Source organism: Neoarius graeffei, chromosome 9 (genome assembly GCF_027579695.1).
Source record: "Neoarius graeffei isolate fNeoGra1 chromosome 9, fNeoGra1.pri, whole genome shotgun sequence".
Classification (NCBI taxonomy): Eukaryota; Metazoa; Chordata; class Actinopteri; order Siluriformes; family Ariidae; genus Neoarius; species Neoarius graeffei.
Window position 1 is genome coordinate 28055961 of NC_083577.1, and position 20105 is coordinate 28076065.

Here is a 20105-nt window from a genome sequence, read left to right on the forward strand (position 1 = left end):
TCAGTGCTAAATTTTCGTCTTTGTGGTAGGATTTACACATCTTCAGTCACAAAATAAGCAGATACTTGGTGTAAATTTATATCGGTACAGTACCAGTACTTCATGATCCGGCATTTTGGACTTGTACCGAATCGATTTTCACTGTACAGTACCGGTACACAGTACCAGTATGCAGCCCTAGTCCAGGGTGTACCCCGCCTCTCGCCCATAGTCAGCTGGGATAGGCTCCAACTTGCTCGCAACCCTGCACAGGATAAGCGGCTACAGATAATGGATGGATTTTTATTAATTTTGAGCATTGAATCTAAGAACATCATTTCAAGTTCACAACATGTTAACCCAGCTACAGGCAAGAATACCTTTGTTTCTTGCAGTTTCTTTGCTGAGGGGTTTAGCACGGAATTCGCAAATACATCAAATCTTATTATCTAGCTTTCATGATAAGGACACAAAGACAGTGTGGAAGTAATGATTCACTTCCTGTAATTGATAATTTTCTTTCAGTTTCAAGTAACGGGATTGAGCGAATGTACATTAATCATAACCTGTAATGGATGACTCATGGAAAAGCATGAGATCTTTCAAGCGTGAGATGTTAAATGGATTCATATCTAATAAAATAAAATAAAATAAAATAAAATATTTGCGAAGTATTTAAATTTTATATTTCAACAAAATGGAGTTATAAAGGGCTGGGTCAAATAAAAAGTGAACAAATGGCACCCCAATCATGGAATCATGCACATTGTACACCCATTATGGTGTTTTTGTACACGGCTATGATGTACAGTAATGTGTATCTTGTGCCACCTGTATTATGCATTGTCTTTATAGTCCTTATAAAAATAAATAAATAAATAAATAAATAAATTCATTTTAAAATAATACGTGGGGCGGCACGGTGGTGTAGTGGTTAGCGCTGTCGCCTCACAGCAAGAAGGTCCGGGTTCGAGCCCTGTGGCCGGCGAGGGCCTTTCTGTGTGGAGTTTGCATGTTCTCCCCGTGTCTGCGTGGGTTTCCTCCGGGTGCTCCGGTTTCCCCCACAGTCCAAAGACATGCAGGTTAGGTTAACTGGTGACTCTAAATTGACCGTAGGTGTGAATGTGAGTGTGAATGGTTGTCTGTGTCTATGTGTCAGCCCTGTGATGACCTGGCGACTTGTCCAGGGTGTACCCCACCTTTCGCCCGTAGTCAGCTGGGATAGGCTCCAGCTTGCCTGCGACCCTGTAGAACAGGATAAAGCGGCTAGAGATAATGAGATGAGATGAATAATACGTACGCAAAATATCACCTGAGGAATTATTTCTGAAATAACATGCTGTCTTTCTTTCCCCCATTTATGAATGACTGTGAAGTTTGTTATTAAAGATTTGCTCATTTTAACAGTATAAGACGGAATCTTTTTATCTTGTAACTGGCCAACAGAAACGAGAGAAATAAGATTGGGTAATTTATTAACATTTACAACACTCTTACACATCATTATTATTATTATTATTATTAGTGAGCTAGTTAACACTGCTCGCTTCACTGCATAGAAGGCAAAAAATTTTAAAAAAGCTTTCAATGAATCTAATAATGAATCTTATTTTTACCAAAATATGTCAAGGAAAGTATGAATTGCTAAAATGTTTGATATTTGAAGTGTTAATTCAATATCAAAGTACAAAATGGTTTATTGCCAGGGAGAATACACCTGTGTTACATGGAGATAATGATGATAATATAAATTATTATATCGACAAGACGGGCGGCACGGTGGTGTAGTGGTTAGCGCTGTCGCCTCACAGCAAGAAGGTCCGGGTTCGAGCCCCGGGGCCGGCGAGGGCCTTTCTGTGTGGAGTTTGCATGTTCTCCCCGTGTCCGCGTGGGTTTCCTCCAGGTGCTCCGGTTTCCCCCACAGTCCAAAGACATGCAGGTTAGGTTAACTGGTGACTCTAAATTGACCGTAGGTGTGAATGTGAGTGTGAATGGTTGTCTGTGTCTATGTGTCAGCCCTGTGATGACCTGGCGACTTGTCCAGGGTGTACCCCGCCTTTCGCCCGTAGACAGCTGGGATAGGCTCCAGCTTGCCTGCGACCCTGTAGAAGGATAAAGCGGCTAGAGATAATGAGATGAGATGAGATGAGATATCGACAAGACTGTTTTACAGAGAAATACGCTACTCATGTTATTCATACAAACCACATCCAGGGCAGCGAGTAACATATTTTCCAATATCTTCACTTGTGAGGAAATCGATGAATTGTTTGGATAAATTTGGGTACTTTTTGTTTGTGAATGTGTCGATATAATACAACGAAAAATCACACGTTGGCTTGAAGAGATGAAGTTTTTCTTCTCGTGTTGAAAAACTCGCATTTTTCGTTTGAAATACATCGCAGATCTGAGTGCCATATTTCCTGATATTTCACTCCGATGATGTCACTCCCAGTGTTTTCCTGCTGACTGGACGTACGTTGTCCAAATGGCGACCTGGTTCAAAATTAAAATTCTTTTGATTAACTTGCATTTTTTACTTGGTTTATGTGTCCATCAAAAAAGTACACGAATTACAAAAAATTACACCATTCCACGGTCGCGTGAAGATATGAAGTTTATCTCGTCGTGTTGAAAAATTCGCTTCACTCTTCCATGGTGTATACATTCACCACTTGAAGATAAACTTCATATCTTTGTGCCACTGTGTAATATCCTCTCTCGCTTTCACCATACATACCTGACTTACAGAAAGCTCTCTGTATATAGCTGAAACTCTTTTTTTTTTTTTTTAAAGATTTTTTTTGGGCTTTTTTCACCTTTATTGGATAGGACAGTGTAGAGACAGGAAACGAGCAGGAGAGAGAGACAGGGAGGGATCGGGAAATGACCTCGGGTCGGAATCGAACCTGGGTCCCCGGATTTATGGTATGGCGCCTTAGTCGACTGAGCCACGACGCCCCCATATAGCTGAAACTCTTGACCTTAATGTGCTGGAAGAGAACCAATGCCATAAAAATTACATTTCGCTGAAAGTTCTTGAAGTTTTCCGTTGATTTGGGCAAATTCTGCTCTTAATGTTAATCCATCCATTATCCGTAACCGCTTATCCTGTCCTACAGGGTCGCGGGCAAGCTGGAGCCTATCCCAGCTGACTACGGGCGAAAGGCGGGGTACACCCTGGACAAGTCGCCAGGTCGTCACAGGGCTGACACATAGACACAGACAACCATTCACACTCACATTCACGGTCAATTTAGAGTCACCAGTTAACCTAACCTGCATGTCTTTGGACTGTGGGGGAAACCGGAGCACCCGGAGGAAACCCACGCGGACACGGGGCGAGAGAACATGCAAACTCCACACAGAAAGGTTCCAATCAACCAATGGGCTCGAACCCGGGACCCTCTTTCTGTGAGGCGACAGCGCTAACCACTACACCACCGTGCTGCCCACTCCTTGTTAATTTGTGAAATCCAAACCCAAACCTGAAAATCATTCCCAGAGGAAACTTGTTGATTTTCTCGACTATCCAAAATGTCTTTGTGTCCATAATTGTAACTGAAAAACCTACTTGTCCGCACCACACTACAGAACATAAAGGAATCTCATCCTCAGTGAAGCATGACGCAGGCATTGAAAATTAAATTGGGCTACGTTTATTCGAGCAAGGTCATTTCCAAGAGAAAATACAAATCAAAAAAAAAAAAAAAATTAAATTATAATTCAACAGACATTTCAAGAATCCCATTGACCACAGACAACCATCATCTCTTTAGCTAAAAAGAAAAACAGATGAATAAAGTGGAATTTTTTTTCTTCTCAGTCAAAAATACAGTGTTTTCACAATATTGTATCAAAAGTTCCCAAATTGTAGAATCTCCTTCATCAGGTACATTAAGTAAGTCGAACAATTAAGAGTAATTGTCCCAGATACAATAAATGCTCTCTTAATGTAAAATTTGCTCCGATATTCACTTGTCAGGATCCATTTTACTAAAATATATCTATAACGAGGAACTATAATACTGTACACTACAGTATGAAATAAATATAATTAGGAAATATAAAATGAGTCACATAAATAAAATGGTAGTTTAAAATAAAAATAATTGGATTTTTTGTATTGAACAAAATAAACCATGGTAATACTGATGGATGGTCTTGGAAAAAAAAAATACAGAAAATTGCACAAACAATATGTAAACTAGGCAGTCTAGCTATACTAATACTGACGAAGGTAATTCAAATAAGAAGGTGGATGTGTGTGTGTTTTGTTTTTTTTTTAATGTAATACTTAAGCAGGTGCATGGAGGACACGCATTGACTCCACGGTACACTTTACAAGAATGGCACTTGCAGAAAACACAGGTGAAAGGGTTTGCATATAAGGCGTTTTTTTCTAACGAAAAACAAAAAAAACAAAACCGGGGGTGCTTGACAAAGCCTCGCACAATGGAGCCTTCATCGTACGGTAACTGCCGTCCTTAGTCCCTCTTTTTAAGACTTTGTAATTTTCTTTAGAACCATACAGGTATTATTTCGATAAAGACGCTTCATAAAAAAGCCGTAACGTGATCCAAAATAAACATGTGGCAGGTCAGGAAAGAAAAGGCAAAAACAAGGATATCACAGTAAGTGATAGACAGAACGTAACACTGACACGCTACTGCGACTTCAAGTGCAGTATATGTACATATAGGCAATGCTTACTCTTTTCTAAATTTTTTTGTTTTTTACAATTATTATTTAATGTAGTAATTCGTCAGAGTGCAATTCGAGGCTTGTGCTGTGACCACAATAAAAACACAGGGGTTATGGAAATAATAAGCACCACACAGCCTTCACGTTCCACTCTGTACACTCGTGAAACCTTTCCGTTGGTTCTCTTGTATATAACGTAGTTCATCATCACTTTTGTTTTTGCATAATGTGAACTCTCGAACTGTCCCGCCCCGTTTGATGACTGCCTTTTTTGGACCATGGACAATGCCAGCCCGAGTTCCACTCTTTATGTCTCAGAGTACAATACTGAATAACCAAGACATGGCAGTGTGGTCACAAAAGTGAATCTGGCTCAAAGTCCCTCAGTGCGAGGGAAGGAGCAAACGATACAAGCAAAAGACAAAGACAAAAAAACACTGGAAGCTTAATCCAAATCGCAGTAGTTAATCGGCATCCTCATTCTCGCCCTCGCCATCTGTCTTGCTCTCCGCCTTCCTCTCCTCTGAGCTCTCGTCTTCCGTTCCTCCTGACGCGTCATTCTCTTTCTCGTCATTCTCTTTTACCATACCATCCAGGCTTTGGCTCTCCAACCTATCCTCCTCCGTTTCCATTTCCTCCTCCTCCCTGAACATTGCCTCTCGTCTGTCCGTCACTTCCGGGTACACCTTCTCTGCTTCCCTAGCCCCATCCTCTGTGCCGTCTCTCAAGATGGTGCTTCCTCGCATCATGTCCTCGCCCTGTTCATCCGGATCAGAAAATCTCAGTGGCGCAAGTCCCTTTAGGTAAGCGTGGTGCATCAGAAGCTCCGTGGGCTCCAGTAAGCCACCGTTCTCGTGGCTCTCTTGCTTGGCAGCCTCACGTTCCTCAGCCTCTCTCTTGCAGTAGGAGTAGCGGTGGTTCATGTGCTGCGAGTACGATCCCGAGTGCGAGAAGCGCTTGCCGCACTTGTCGCACTGATAGGGCTTCTCGCCCGAGTGCAAGCGCGAGTGCTCGATTAGATGATGCTTGTGCTTGAAGGCCTTCTTGCAGATCTGGCACTGGTGAGGCCGCTTTCCTGCAGACACACAAGGAAAGAGACAAACCAACAGGTTAGTGTGGCTCAAACCTTCCAGCAAATTAGTGTTTCTCGGGTATTACTTTGTGGGTTATAATCAAACTTGTGTCAGTGTGCTAATCCAAAAGAATTCATTTGATCCTATCGAATGCAACACCACAATGATCTATTTCATATGACCGAACATCTTGAACATATTTTGACCTTTTATTATTATTATTATTACTACCGTGAACAAACCCTCCTTTGTGAGACTGGCTAGAAAGTGCATGCCAAAAAAAAAATAATAATAATAACATGAATTGGTTTCACTGTGAATACACAACAGGGTCTATTTTGATTTTATGCCATAAACAGGATAAGGAGTCAAGAGGGAAGCCATGATCCTGACGAGCTATTCTGAGGTTGTACATGACCTCGCTGAATGCAGCCAAGGAGATCAGGTGATTATCACAGCATACCACACAAGGTGAAATCGAGGCAGTCAGCATCCTTGATGGAGCGTGCTTTTTATGACATCATGTCTCCAGATTATAAAATGCTTAGGTCAGACAGCTTCCTCGTGATACTGTAATGAGGATGAGGACGGTAGAAACTTCCCCTCCACTGTATTCATTCACCAAATCAAGCTTTGGCAGGAGCTGCTGGGACTTTCGAGCACAAGGGAATACAGTAAGTCTAATCGCCTGGCATTTTCACGTGTAACCCCATTTTTACTTACGCATACACATCGCACACGCACATTCGCTATCATCTTTGAACACATGTAGTGTATTCTTGGCCATGGACAGTACCGGAATGCCTGCGGCACCTTCCATAGCTGCAATGCTTGAAATGACCCCCTCCACACACACACACACACACACACGTTCCCTCATCAAGTTCAAAAATAAATGAGAGAGCAGATTCCCCACCCTGCATTCCTGGGGAGGAATGCGAATGAGGTATGATGCAAGCCTGTGAAAGAGAGGAGTCCCCCAGGAGTGGAGGTCACGGCGTGGCATCGAAATGCCCCCCCCCCCCCCCCCCCACACACACACACACACTTGTATGCACCTGGCTTAGTATGAAATGCTAGCATGATTTGTACACTCTGTACATGACAGGCTTCCACTTCTATCAGTGATCAATATACTGTATCGACGCAATACAGAAGTAACAGGCGGGAAAGAAATCCCTTGAACGTCTGCTGCTTACCGCAGAACGTTCGGTTGCCTGAAAAGGACATACTACATCTCAGCTAAGCCGATCCTTACATAACGGACCTACAGTACTAAAAGCCTGTCGAAAAGAATCACACATTTTATTGGTGGTCATGGTTTTAAATGGAGAAATAAATAAACAGAAAACAAGATAAAACTGGGGTATATAAAAGAAGGCAAATGATGTAAGAAAGGAGAAAAAACAAAAGATATAACTTGGGGTGAGGGTAAAAAAAAAAAGAATTGTCTAAATGTGATATACCTGTGTGCTCATATTTGTGTCTTAGGAGGGAACTGGTCTTCTGGAATGTTTTGTCGCACAAGTCACACGCGTACATACCACTTTCGGTCTTCTTAATCTTCTTCCGGGCAAGCAGCAACTCACTCTCTGTCAGGTCTTCCAACCCTGACAAATAGTCCCCTGTGCTGTCGAGTAGCTCCCCCTGAGAGACAAAGAGAGACAGATTTAAGACTTTTAGCGCAGAAATCCACACTTGCCATATTAAGGGAGACAGCGTCTGTTTGATCCCAAGTCTGGGCAGAGCTTATCTCTTGAACCTGTTGCAAAGACCTCCAAAAAGGGAACATATGGGCTTTTCAGTGACCATGAAATGTGATTTAAGTAGGTTAGGTTTGACCAGCGGATTAGCAGGAGAACACGGGTTACAAACTAAACAAATATATTCAGACCCGTTCACAATATCTCATTTAAAACAGCGATATATATATATTTAATGGCTTATTCATTATTTATTTATTTGATCCTGGTTCGTATATTACAACATTTTATTGAAATTTTCAGCATAAATTAACTTTGTGAACAAATGAAAATACAATAAAATGTCACACTTAACCTCTGACCTAGTCTAATTTACCTGGAAGCCTGGTTTCCGTTGGTATTTCCGTCGCTGCTGTATCTCAGCAAAGGTGGCCGCCCCTGCCGCGTAAGTGTAAGCCATGTGTGGAAGGAAGCCCATAGGATCAAGCCCTGGGTAAGGCCTTAGTCCTGGGATGCTGGCCTGTGCTGGGGACATGAAAGTAGATGGAGGGAATGCTCCATGAGGTGGTAGAGGGGTATAAATAGGACCGCCACTGAAAGGATTGATGCCAAAGATCGGGCTAGAACTTTTATCCATCTGGTTTTCGTTGCCTACACTGTTTGAGCCATTGAACTCCTTCTTGATGTGCGCTAAGTCCAGAGGTTCTGTACCTTGTGCTCGTATAGCAGGGTCACCATCTATGTTGAAACCATTCGGCTTAGGCTTCCTGTCAGATTTGGAGAGATGTTTTGGCAACGACAGATCTAGAGGTTCACCATGGGCATCCTCTGAGGTGAGACTTGTAGGGGTATAGGAGCTGCTGTGAGAGTGTTTTGAAGATGTTGAAGAAAGATTCAGAGGTGAGGGGGTCTCGCCTCTCAAGTGGTCCATCGAGTCAACTGGTTTTTCATTTATGTGTCTTATGCTTGGTACCTGGTGATGTTTGGATAGCCGGTGCCCAGTTTCACCATTGGTAGTACCTTGGAGTTCTGCTGTTGAGTCACTATACTGGCCAGTGGACACAGGTGATCTCGCAAGTGCTGATTCTCGAGGCAAACCATGGTTGCTGTCCCCACTGCCCCATTCAGGAGGTGGAGATCTTTTCCTGGACATGCCATGGAGAGACTGAGCTTTCCACTGAATAAACCACTCCTTTACAAATTCTTGAGGAAGACCAACTGCAATGGAGATCTTTCTCAGTTCTTCTGAGCTGGGATTGGTATTCATGGCAAAGTAAGCTTTCAGTACTGACAGGTGGTCTTTAAATGGGTTGATCGGGCTAGTTGTATTTCTATCTGGCATAGAAGAGGATACCATAACACCCTGTTGCTCTACGCCAGAAACTCCTCTACGGCTGACAGGTAAGCTTTCATTAGGTTTTAGGACTGCCTTTATCTCTTCGTTCATCTTGCAAAGGTAGCGCTCATGCTGATGCAAGGGAATAGGGCCATTGAATGACTCCTTGCAGTATTGGCATGAGTATGATGTGTACTGGCCATCCCTCTCCTGGGCCTTCTCATCTGAAATGGCACCAATTATATGACTGGGCCTCTCTTTCTTTATTTCAAGAGCCTTTTTTTCTGCATCTTCAGTTAGGCTCCTTGGGGAGGTTTTGGCCTCGGTGACCTTCTCCAACGTGTAGTCGATAATGCTCTTGCTAGGACTGTTCTGTCCAACCCCACGAAATGCACCCTGGGAGGCCAGAGCCAGCTTGTGCTCTTCCATCTGGGAGCCCAGATCCTTAATGTAGGCCCTCAACTTGGAGGCCTCCTCAGGGTTGCTGTCCAACTTCTGCCGGCACACGGTGTTGTCGACAATCTGGAGGACCCGCTGAACCTTACTTAAGTTATTACTCAAGCCTGGGTAGCCTAATGTATGTGAATCCAGCCTCATAGCCAAGTGCTGCAAAGGGTTCTGTGACGAATTGTGCGTCCCTAGGGGGCTCCCCCCACGGCCAGTACCATTAAGAAAAGCCCCATGTCCTCCAAATTCTGGTGGCGAAGCCATCATGAGACGGCATTCATTGAAGTCCATGGGCTCAGCCTTTATATCAGGGTGGGCTAATGGATCCTGGAGACCAGTGCACCTGCTGTTTTCCAGTTTGCTCCTTAGCTGAGCCAAGGCAGGGCTGCCTGGTGATGAAGCGGCAGAGTTTGGGGATGAGCCAGACTTGGTGCCAACCCCATGTCGTACCCGTCCATTTATAGAGATGAGGCCGATGCACTTCTTGCTACTAATGTGTGAACTGTAAGAGCCAGAGTGAGAGAAGCGCTTCTTACAGTTGGAGCATTCATATGGCTTCTCACCTGAGTAGAAAGATATAGGAAAGAATTAAAACAAGGTAATTGTCAAGTTCATCATTTAATGCCTAATCCTTTCTTAAAAGACCAAATCTGTTACTGAATAACTAATACAAAGCCAAAGAAAATAGTCATAGTGACATGCAATGCAGGACAAAAATAAGAAAAGTTACTTGATTTGCTGACGTAAAATCTTTGGCCATCAAATATCTATTTCAAAACCTCACAAAATGGTGACCACTGACACTTGGCTACTTACCACTGTGGATGCGGAGGTGCTCCTTCAGATGGTGCTTGTATTTGAAGGCTTTCCCACACTCGGTGCATTTGAACTTGCGGTTTCCGGCCCCTTCGTTCAGCACCGGAGGCTACAGAGAAAACGACAAGTGAAATGTACAGTAAGTACCTAAGGAAAACCATGATTTTAGGAAGAACAAGATTAATTGCTTTAACCATAAATCATTTTGTTCTGAGATTTAAGCAACAGAGTGCGAGCTATCTACTTACTCGAATATAAATGTCGGTACTTTCTTCTGAATTTGAAATTAAAATGTGGGCGGGCCCTAGATGCACAAGCAAAACAACAGTACTCACTACTGCACCCCACTCACAGATACAAAGGTCTGTGAAAAACATGTGGGAGTTTAGGAGTGTGTATTCGATGGGCAAAATGTACACAGTGCGCAGAACACACTTCTCCAAAAGTTCAATGTTAGTGGGAGAGCATAGCTCAAATGACTGTACGCTGGGAATTTTTTACAATGTCAAACATGCACAAAAAAAAAAAAGGATGCACTACACATGATGTAAAGAAACGAGTAGAATTCGAGGTAATCCTAGGAATTAACAGTTCAAAATGTTCAGGAAAATATCCCTAGAGAGTGAATAAACAAACATTTAAGGTAATTTAGGGATTAGGATAAGCTAGATCTCGGGAAGGAAAACCATCTGGACATGTTTAAGTTAGTCTGGAAAGGTGTGTGTATGAGAGAGACTGAACAAGATTAAGACAGATAAGAAGGCAAGGTGGGTCGTTCACATAATTCTTGTGCTGAAGACAGAGCTTCAAAGTTTGCACAATATCCTGTTTCAATCCAATTAAATGCTTGAGCGCTTATTTACCAGAGACGTTTTATCAAAAAGAATGAAGGTGCAACGGGGCCTTTTTACGTACCTCGCCCGCGACGGAGTAAGCATATTGTAATCAGTGCGGTCTGTTTGTTTGTTTGTCTGTCTGTTAACAATCTAGCGTCTAGACGGTTGCACCAGTTGACTTCAAATTTCCAGGGTAGGTGGGGAATGATCTGTAGATTACCTGATTTAAATCTTGGAGGTAATCGGGTCAAGGTGAAGGTCAAGGTCACCAGAAAGGTCAACCTTTGGGTCAAAACAACATCTTCCATCGTAATTCAAAAACGGTTGCCGATAGACAAACGTTTCCTATTATAAGCACTCCCGTATGGCCTTTCATTTGGCACCGTGACCTTTGACCTTGAGTGACCTCAAACTCAAGGTCACGGATTTACAGAGGGCTGTAACTTGAAAACAGTTGACGGGAGACAGATATTTCCCATTATCAACTTATAAGAAGTGCCATACGGGCTTTCGTTTGGCATCATAACCTGTGGCCTTGAATGACTCTGAAATGTCAAACTCAAGGTCACGGATTTTCATAGGACTATAACCTGACAGCTGATGACTGAGAAACATTACCATAATCGACATATAGCTGCCGGGCGAGTTTTGTTTTGCCTGGCAGCGCTTGTATTTATTTATTTATTTATTTTAATTTAAAACCAACCCATGCAACTACTTTTCAGCCACACAGACCTCTTGCTGCCCTGACACCAGTGAGATATACCGAAACGAATGTCAGCGTTGGGCGCATGTTTGGAGTTTGATTCCACTCCAACAGCAGCTGAGGCAGAAAGTCTATAGAACTCAATGTGCTAGAACATCCCACACATGCCTTACCGTGGGCAGACAACCGTGCACAGCTGTGGCTCCAGTGTGAGAGATCTGCATTTTAAGGAGCCTCCAGAGAAACATGTTTAGCATGTGAAGCCAACAGAGCCAGAAGTATAGCAAACGGAGACCATACACTATAGTGAGACGGTGGCGTGAAATTTGCCTGGCTTTAAATATAGATTCGGCATTCCTTAAAATTGCGTTGGGTATTACTGTACTAGTTTTGGATCTGATCAGTCATTCCAGACATGACCAACCCATAGTGATGAGCTTTCCATAGTCCATTTGAACAGACACTATTTTAAATACAATTCATTTCATATTCCTATATTAATAACATTATTTAGACTTCCTTTCCGGGCGGCACGGTGGTGTAGTGGTTAGCGCTGTCGCCTCACAGCAAGAAGGTCCTGGGTTCGAGCCCCGTGGCCGGCGAGGGCCTTTCTGTATGGAGTTTGCACGTGTCCGCGTGGGTTTCCTCCGGGTGCTCCGGTTTCCCCCACAGTCCAAAGACATGCAGGTTAGGTTAACTGGTGACTCTAAATTGACCGTAGGTGTGAATGTGAGTGTGAATGGTTGTCTGTGTCTATGTGTCAGCCCTGTGATGACCTGGCGACTTGTCCAGGGTGTACCCCGCCTTTCACCCGTAGTCAGCTGGGATAGGCTCCAGCTTGCCTGCGACCCTGTAGAAGGATAAAGTGGCTAGAGATAATGAGATGAGATGAGATGAGACTTCCTTTCCTTTATTATCTTATATTTTATATATACAGTACCAGTCGAAAGTTTGGACACACCGACAGTACTCCTCATAGAGTTTTCTGTATTTTGACTATTTCGTCCATTTTAGAGCAACTCTGAAGACACCAAAACTATGAAATAACAAATATGGAATTATGTGGTAAACAAAAGAAAAAAAAGTGTTGAAAAAGCAAAATACGTTTCATATTTTAGATTCTTCAAAGTATCCAGCGTTTACCTTGACGACGCTTTGCACACTACTGGCATTATCTTAACCAGCTTCATGAGGTAGTCACCTGGAATGCTTTTCAGTTACTGGGTGTGTCTTGTCTAAAGTTAATTAGTGCAATTTCTTACCTTCTTAATGAGTTTGAGATCAAATAGTAAATAATAAAAATAATATGGGGCGGCACGGTGGTGTAGTGGTTAGCGCTGTCGCCTCACAGCAAGAAGGTCCGGGTTCGAGCCCCGGGGCCGGCGAGGGCCTTTCTGTGCGGAGTTTGCATGTTCTCCCCGTGTCCGCGTGGGTTTCCTCCGGGTGCTCCGGTTTCCCCCACAGTCCAAAGACATGCAGGTTAGGTTAACTGGTGACTCTAAATTGAGCGTAGGTGTGAATGTGAATGGTTGTCTGTGTCTATGTGTCAGCCCTGTGATGACCTGGCGACTTGTCCAGGGTGTACCCCGCCTTTCGCCCGTAGTCAGCTGGGATAGGCTCCAGCTTGCCTGCGACCCTGTAGAACAGGATAAAGCGGCTACAGATAATGAGATGAAAAATAATATGTACTGTAAATAGCCCTTTTCGATATGATGTCAAGAACTGCTCAACTAAGTAAAGAGAAACGACATGCGTCATTACTTTAAGACATGAAGCGTCTTTTAATTCATAAAAATAATGAAAAAAAAAACCCATTGACTTAGAAGGTGTGTCCAAACTTCTGACTGGGACTATATACTTGAGCCTTTCTACAACTTCTTTAATGTATAAGATCAACAATGGCAGCATTCTATTTGAAAACCAATCACTGAAGCTTATTAAAGTGTAATATAAAAACAGGCAGGAATGGAGATATAATATTAATCATCATTATCTTCTCCCTTATCCAGTACTGTTGCCAGGTGGGGTCCATGTGGACCCTATTGATCCACATGTCATATTAATTGGAGCATAGTTTTACGCCAGATGCCCTTCCTGCCACAACCCTCCCATTTCTGGGCTTGGGAAACAACCATTCACATCTATGGACAATTTAGAGTCACCAGTTAACCTAACCTGCATGCCTTTGGACTGTAGGGGAAACCGGAGCACCCGGAAGAAACCCACGCGGACACGGGGAGAACACGCAAACTCCACACAGAAAGACTCCCGTCAGCCACTGGGCTTGAACCCAGAGCCTTCTTGCTGTGAGACGACAGTGCTAACCACTACACCACTGTGACACCCGTAGAGATATAATATTAATACTAGTAATAGGAATGGGCGGCACGGTGGTGTAGTGGTTAGCGCTGTCGCCTCACAGCAAGAAGGTCCAGGTTCGAGCCCCGGGGCCGGCGAAGGCCTTTCTGTGTGGAGTTTGCATGTTCTCCCCATGTCCGCGTGGGTTTCCTCCGGGTGCTCCGGTTTCCCCCACAGTCCAAAGACATGCAGGTTAGGTTAACTGGTGACTCTAAATTGAGCGTAGGTGTGAATGTGAGTGTGAATGGTTGTCTGTGTCTATGTGTCAGCCCTGTGATGACCTGGCGACTTGTCCAGGGTGTACCCTGCCTTTCGCCTGTAGTCAGCTGGGATAGGCTCCAGCTTGCCTGCGACCCTGTAGAACAGGATAAAGTGGCTAGAGATAATGAGATGAATAATAGGAATGAAATTCCTGAATTTTCTAAGTGATCTCAATTACTCCAAAGATAAGCTCTGGACTCACCTGGTCCCTAGAGGGCCTGTGGGTGGCCATATGGCGATCCAGCTGCGTGCGGTAGGCGAAAGTGTCGCTGCAGAGCTGGCAGGGGAAGCTCTCCTCGTTCTTCTCATGCCGGTACTTAATGTGCTCCTTGAGGGCAGTCAGTCGCTTATAGCCGCGGTCACAGTAAGGGCAGGTCAACAGTTGGGCAAAATCATCTGGCGTCCTGAGTGCCAGATCTGTCCAAAAATCGAGGAAAACAAGATCAGTAAATGTTAGAAATGTTGGTTCTAGGGTGCGACATTTTTTTCGAATTCATAAAATTTAGTTCCCTCTGAAATTTGCTCATTGTGATATACGTTTATTTCTGAAATATCTCCAAAAAAAAAAACCCCAGGCCATTCTGTGGCTGGGAAGTTATTTAATTTAAGTTGATTCCCGAGCAAATAACGTGCATGAAATCGCCCGCTTTGCGCAGTCAAGCAGACAGAGGAAGTCCGTGTGTGTGTGCTCATGCATGCGCAGGTTTACCTTTGACCGTGCACTGACAGTTCCATCATTCTGTCGCTAAACGAACAGCTGATCACACCGAGGTGCTCGCTGACCGCCGATATTTATTTATTAGTTTGGTCCTGCGTTTCTTTTCCTTCGCATATAACACATCTTTTCTTCTCGCTTTCTTTCCGTTACTGTAGTCGGTCTTTCACGTTTCATTCGCGCACTCACGTCCTCCATTTTTCTCTCCCGTTTCAAATTTGTATCCCACAAATGCCTTGCGCAAACAGGGAAAGCCCACCCACCACGTCATGCATGACGTAGTATCTTGTATAGCGTCATGGTGAAGCAGGAAAAAATAGCAGAGAATTTAGGGCCACGTGGCCCTCGATTCATTAATTGTTCTATTCAAAGAAAACTAAAAATTGGAAGTCTGTGATTCGAATTCAGTAGCTTTCGGTCCGCTAAACAAAAAAACTGGGTGTTGGGGAAAATTCTTTTTATGACCTGCACTTGAAAAATCTGACAGGCAGTCTAAGGCTACATCCATACGACAACGGCAATGAGATTTTTTTTTTTAAATATCGCGTCCACATGGGCAACGGATCAGTAAAATATCAGGTACATATTGCAACGCAACGCTTGTTGAAAACGATGCAATACACATGCCACACCTCTACGTGCGCTGTAAGACGGTCCCATCAGAGACAACAGAACAATAGAAGAAGTAGACGCATGCGCATAAACCCCTTCTTCTGTAGCATCAGCCACATACAGTTTTGATTATTAATCAGTAGCGTAAAACGAAAGACGCGGAAAGAGGAATGAACGGGGGTAGATGGAAGCCGGTACGCCAACATTCTGATATCCTCCAGAATTCTTTAATGGTCCGGAATAAATTGAATGCTACACGTTGATGGATTACTTTGTTCTTCTACGCCCTTTTCGAGGAATGTATTGTCGGACTTAAACCAACATCTGAAGAGGTGAGATCGCTCCTTTTTTTTTTACTATGTTTGCTGGCGGGATTGTTTTTGGAAAGCGCACGGGCGGTGCGCGGTTTGGTTATACTCAGTACTTCCGCAGTGTTTGGACTAAAGACTCTGCCCTAAGGGCTATTCTCTCTCTCTCTCTCTCTCTCTCTCTCACTTTGCACCATTACACAATAAATATTCACAGTGAAAATATTTCGTAAGCGCGTTTCATGAACCAAGTTATAGGATTTGTTGACGACTCGCATCGAGTTCGTTACACTTCTACCCGGCGTGAAGCACTGACAGTCATGTGGTTGTGACGTCATCGTAAACAAATCCGTTCTACTCATCCAGACGACTTCGCAACGGCGCCGTTGCCAGATTTTTCCACTCTGGAACCCGTTCTCAAAAGATTTCGTTTTGGGGCACCCAAAACGCCGGTGCCGTGTGGACGCCAGGCCGAAATGATAAACAATTTTATCAGATTCACCTGAATCCGTTGCCGTGTAGACAGGGCTTAAGTAATTTTCTGCGAGATATCGTCTTCTATAGCATGTAAATGAAATTACTTGTCAGTGAATCTTACTGAAATGATTCGCTACTCTGCAGTTTTGAGCACATCCGTTGAAAAGCACTTACCGTTCTCGTTGTCTTCCTGCCCGTTGGCCTCTGGAGTGCTCAGCCTCGTACTCTCTTCTGGGTCTTCTGGGTAAATTATGGCTGTGTCCCCTCGTTGCAGGTACTCAGCGATGCTGGCAGGACATCCCTCGTTGTCCTCCAGCTTCCTCTTGGTGAAGAAGCTCTCCAGCTCTTCAGTGGCATCAATACCCTTAACTACACACAGGAAGAAAGAAAAAGAAATAACGAATGGATCCGTTTGTCAGTGGAAAAGCCCCAGCTGGACATTAGGAAAGCAGCCGGCTCTAAATGTGATGTAGCGCTGGGACAAACCATTAGGAAGCCTTTAAAGGTGGAAGTATTTATTTAAGTTACAGTGTAATGGCCACTTCAAAGACGAATAGGAGCCAGCGTGATCATCGAGCACTCTTTAAGCGTCCTCTTGCATGTTGGAAAAGGCTTTAAACATTTGCAGCATTGTGGGTAATTGGTTTATGTGGCAATTAGGCTCACTTGGGTAACTGATCTCACTTTGCATGGCCCATTGTATACTTAAAATCAGACTCCAAATCTAATAATGAGCCATGCGTTATGTATAATTGCACAGACCAGAGATTTTTACGATAAACAATAAGAAGTAGCAATGATCGCCATTGAAAGATAAGACGGCATTGAAAAAAAGTCTGAGGATTCAACATCCTAAAGGTCAGAGAGATCTACCGTACGGTTACATGAAAAAGTGAGAAATATAACAACAAACACAATGCGGGAAGGAAAAAAAAAGAAAAAAGGGGGGGCATACATGTCAACCTATACGGAATGTCCGTATTTTATACGGATTTGATTCAATAAACGTAGTATACAGGCGTATAAATAAAGTTATACGGATTCTTTAAAAAAAACTTCAATATTTATTTAGAGCTATAATCAATTCCCACGATGATAAAAGAGCGCATAATATTTACAAACGTACTGTACACCACAGACAGCCAGTAAAGAGTCTTATGAAATCGTGCGTTATCTTGTGGTAGCGAGACTTCGTTCCACTTTTGATCATGCGCACACCGCATTGCGAGAATCCCGCCAACCGTGAAGTCATAGACATATAAACATAGACGCCGCCTTCTGCGTAGAATCATACGTCATCCTCGCCGCCATATTGGATGTGGCAAAGTGGAGATTCTTCAACCGTCTCTGGTATAGCGTCTAGACAGTAGCCGAGAATAAAGATGCCTCATTCATGTGCTGCGTTTAACTGTACCAACAGGTTTACCGTCCAAACGAGATCACATGGGATTACCTTTCACAGGTGAGACTGGAAAAATACTTTTCATTGTATTTGGTCATTATAACATAATTTTACGAACAGATTTTCCTGACTTTGTGGCTAATATGAAGTCTCGTGCATAATAGCCGCTCGGTGAAACCTGTCTCCAAACAACGAAGTATTTCCTTCGTAACTACGCTGATAACACTTTGTGTTTTTGTCGAACATTGGAGCTTCGTATTCATTCTGAAGGTTTATTGTTATTAATATTGAATAAAAAGTAACTGGGATAATATCATTGTTAATTATCATTCAAATGTTATTTTAATTTGCATCTTATACGGATTTTATAAGGGAAATACGGATTTTGGAGGTTGGTTATACAGGTTTGATTGACCAAAGGTTGACATGTATGGGGGGGGGGGGGGAGTTTGGAAAGTGTCCTAGACTCGTTATTTTCTCTTTGACAGGACGGCGCTAACAGTGAGCTACGAAGAGAAAGCAAATGAAAATTGTATTGTCTCATTGTAAACCAATTGGAAAGTACACGGACAGAACAAATCTGATTTCATCCCAAACTCGATTTGGTGGTAAAATGTGATTTGCGGTGCACTCTCGCTCAACTTACAAATGTTTACTTTCCATCTCTTCCTGACACACGTGAGGCAACATTAAATGCCTCCGTGTGTGTGTGTGTGTCTGCGAGTGTACATTTGTGAGACACCAGACCGGCGATTGTGACTAGTCTCCAATCTTCTGCTCAGCTAACGTTTGAATCCGGTAATCAACAGGGATGTAAAATGATGACACAGATCTAATTTTCCAAAGTGGCGTATTGAAACTCTTTCAATTCCATGACACGGTGAAAAAAAATAAAATAAAATAAGGTGGCAGATGGGGCGGCACGGTGGTGTAGTGGTTAGCGCTGTCGCCTCACAGCAAGAAGGTCCGGGTTCGAGCCCCGTGGCCGGCGAGGGCCTTTCTGTGTGGAGTTTGTATGTTCTCCCAGTGTCCGCGTGGGTTTCCTCCGGGTGCTCCGGTTTCCCCCACAGTCCAAAGACATGCAGGTTAGGTTAACTGGTGACTCTAAATTGAGCGTAGGTGTGAATGTGAGTGTGAATGGTTGTCTGTGTCTATGTGTCAGCCCTGTGATGACCTGGCGACTTGTCCAGGGTGTACCCCGCCTTTCGCCCGTAGTCAGCTGGGATAGACTCCAGCTTGCCTGCGACCCTGTAGAAGGATAAAGCGGCTACAGATAATGAGATGAGATGAGAAGGTGGCAGATGAAAATCTATTCTGCAAATGGTTCATCTAATGCACAGAAAGTAATAAGGATGGAAAAGAACTTTTGTTCCAGGAATAAGCTAAAAAAAAAAAAAAAACACACAAAAAACCCCGGGGAATTAAAAATAGCTCCTAGCCGCCAAGGCAATGGCACAAACTGACAAGCACGGGGCGATGTGTTTCGCTAAAATCACAGACGTGGGCTCACCTGTACCGTTTCCAGCTCCATGGAGGGACACGTCAGGGCTCAGAGGATTGTATTCATCTTTTCTCTCCTCTGGAGAGAGTGAGATAGAGATCGAGAGAGAGAAAATGAGAGGAGAGCGAAAGAGAATATTAGCAAATGTTGGGCTTAAGACAAACCACAAAGTCGAGCAGCCAAAAGAAAGACCACAGTGCATGAATCAACAGCATTAAATGTGCTCGCACCAGTCTGCTGGGCTCCTTCATAAACCCCTCAGATGTTCTTTCTTTCTTTCTTTCTTTCTTTCTTTCTTTCTTTCTTTCTTTCTTTCTTTCTTTTCATACCGTATACTGATGACAATTTAACAATAAAACAAGGAGACAGCAACACGTGTTTAGTGAAACGAACACAGACGAAAGGCTTGCGGTTGACATCTTTTCTTTTCCTTTTGTGTTGAACGATATGAATGGAATATGAAGCGCACAAAAGTTCTCAGTTTGAAGCTTAGGAAACCAAATCAAGGTATTTTTCAGCAAGGAGTGCTGTGGCTTCTGAAGAAATCTTGCTCATGTACTGTGTATTTGTTCCTCCTGCTCGGGCTCATGTGACCTCTTACCGGCAGTCACAAGTATCACAAGCTTCCCCTTCAAAAGGAGGATATAGAGCACCTCTACCACAATAATAAAATAAGAAGACTCCATATTACACACACACACACACACACCCCTCCCCAACATTAGTGCTGTTTAATTTCTGAACCGCTCTCAAGTTTCCTTCCTATTATCTGATCATGAAAACCGAAACCCCTTGAAAAAAAAAAAAAAGATTATTAATCTCACTTCTCCCCTATTTGAAAGGCGTCTTTTTCAAAATGTGTCACATTTAA

General features: G+C 43.4%; 1 protein-coding gene across 5 annotated transcripts in view; it reads right to left on the reverse strand.

Annotated features, from left to right (window-relative positions):
* Positions 1-3615: 3615 nt before the first annotated feature.
* zeb2a (zinc finger E-box binding homeobox 2a) overlaps positions 3616-20105 on the reverse strand; it is a 71015-nt gene continuing 54525 nt past the window's right edge. For 3 of the 5 annotated variants that reach the window (XM_060929256.1, XM_060929255.1, XM_060929254.1), the window contains 7 exons: positions 19244-19312; positions 16506-16700; positions 14422-14636; positions 10059-10167; positions 7836-9805; positions 7223-7403; positions 3616-5758 (listed from right to left, as the gene is read on the reverse strand). In XM_060929256.1, coding sequence (XP_060785239.1) covers positions 5148-5758; positions 7223-7403; positions 7836-9805; positions 10059-10167; positions 14422-14636; positions 16506-16700; positions 19244-19312 — 3350 coding nt within the window. In that variant the 3' untranslated portion in view covers positions 3616-5147. The remainder of the gene's footprint in view (positions 5759-7222; positions 7404-7835; positions 9806-10058; positions 10168-14421; positions 14637-16505; positions 16701-19243; positions 19313-20105) is intronic. The other 2 variants (XM_060929259.1, XM_060929258.1) reach the window with 2 other exon arrangements.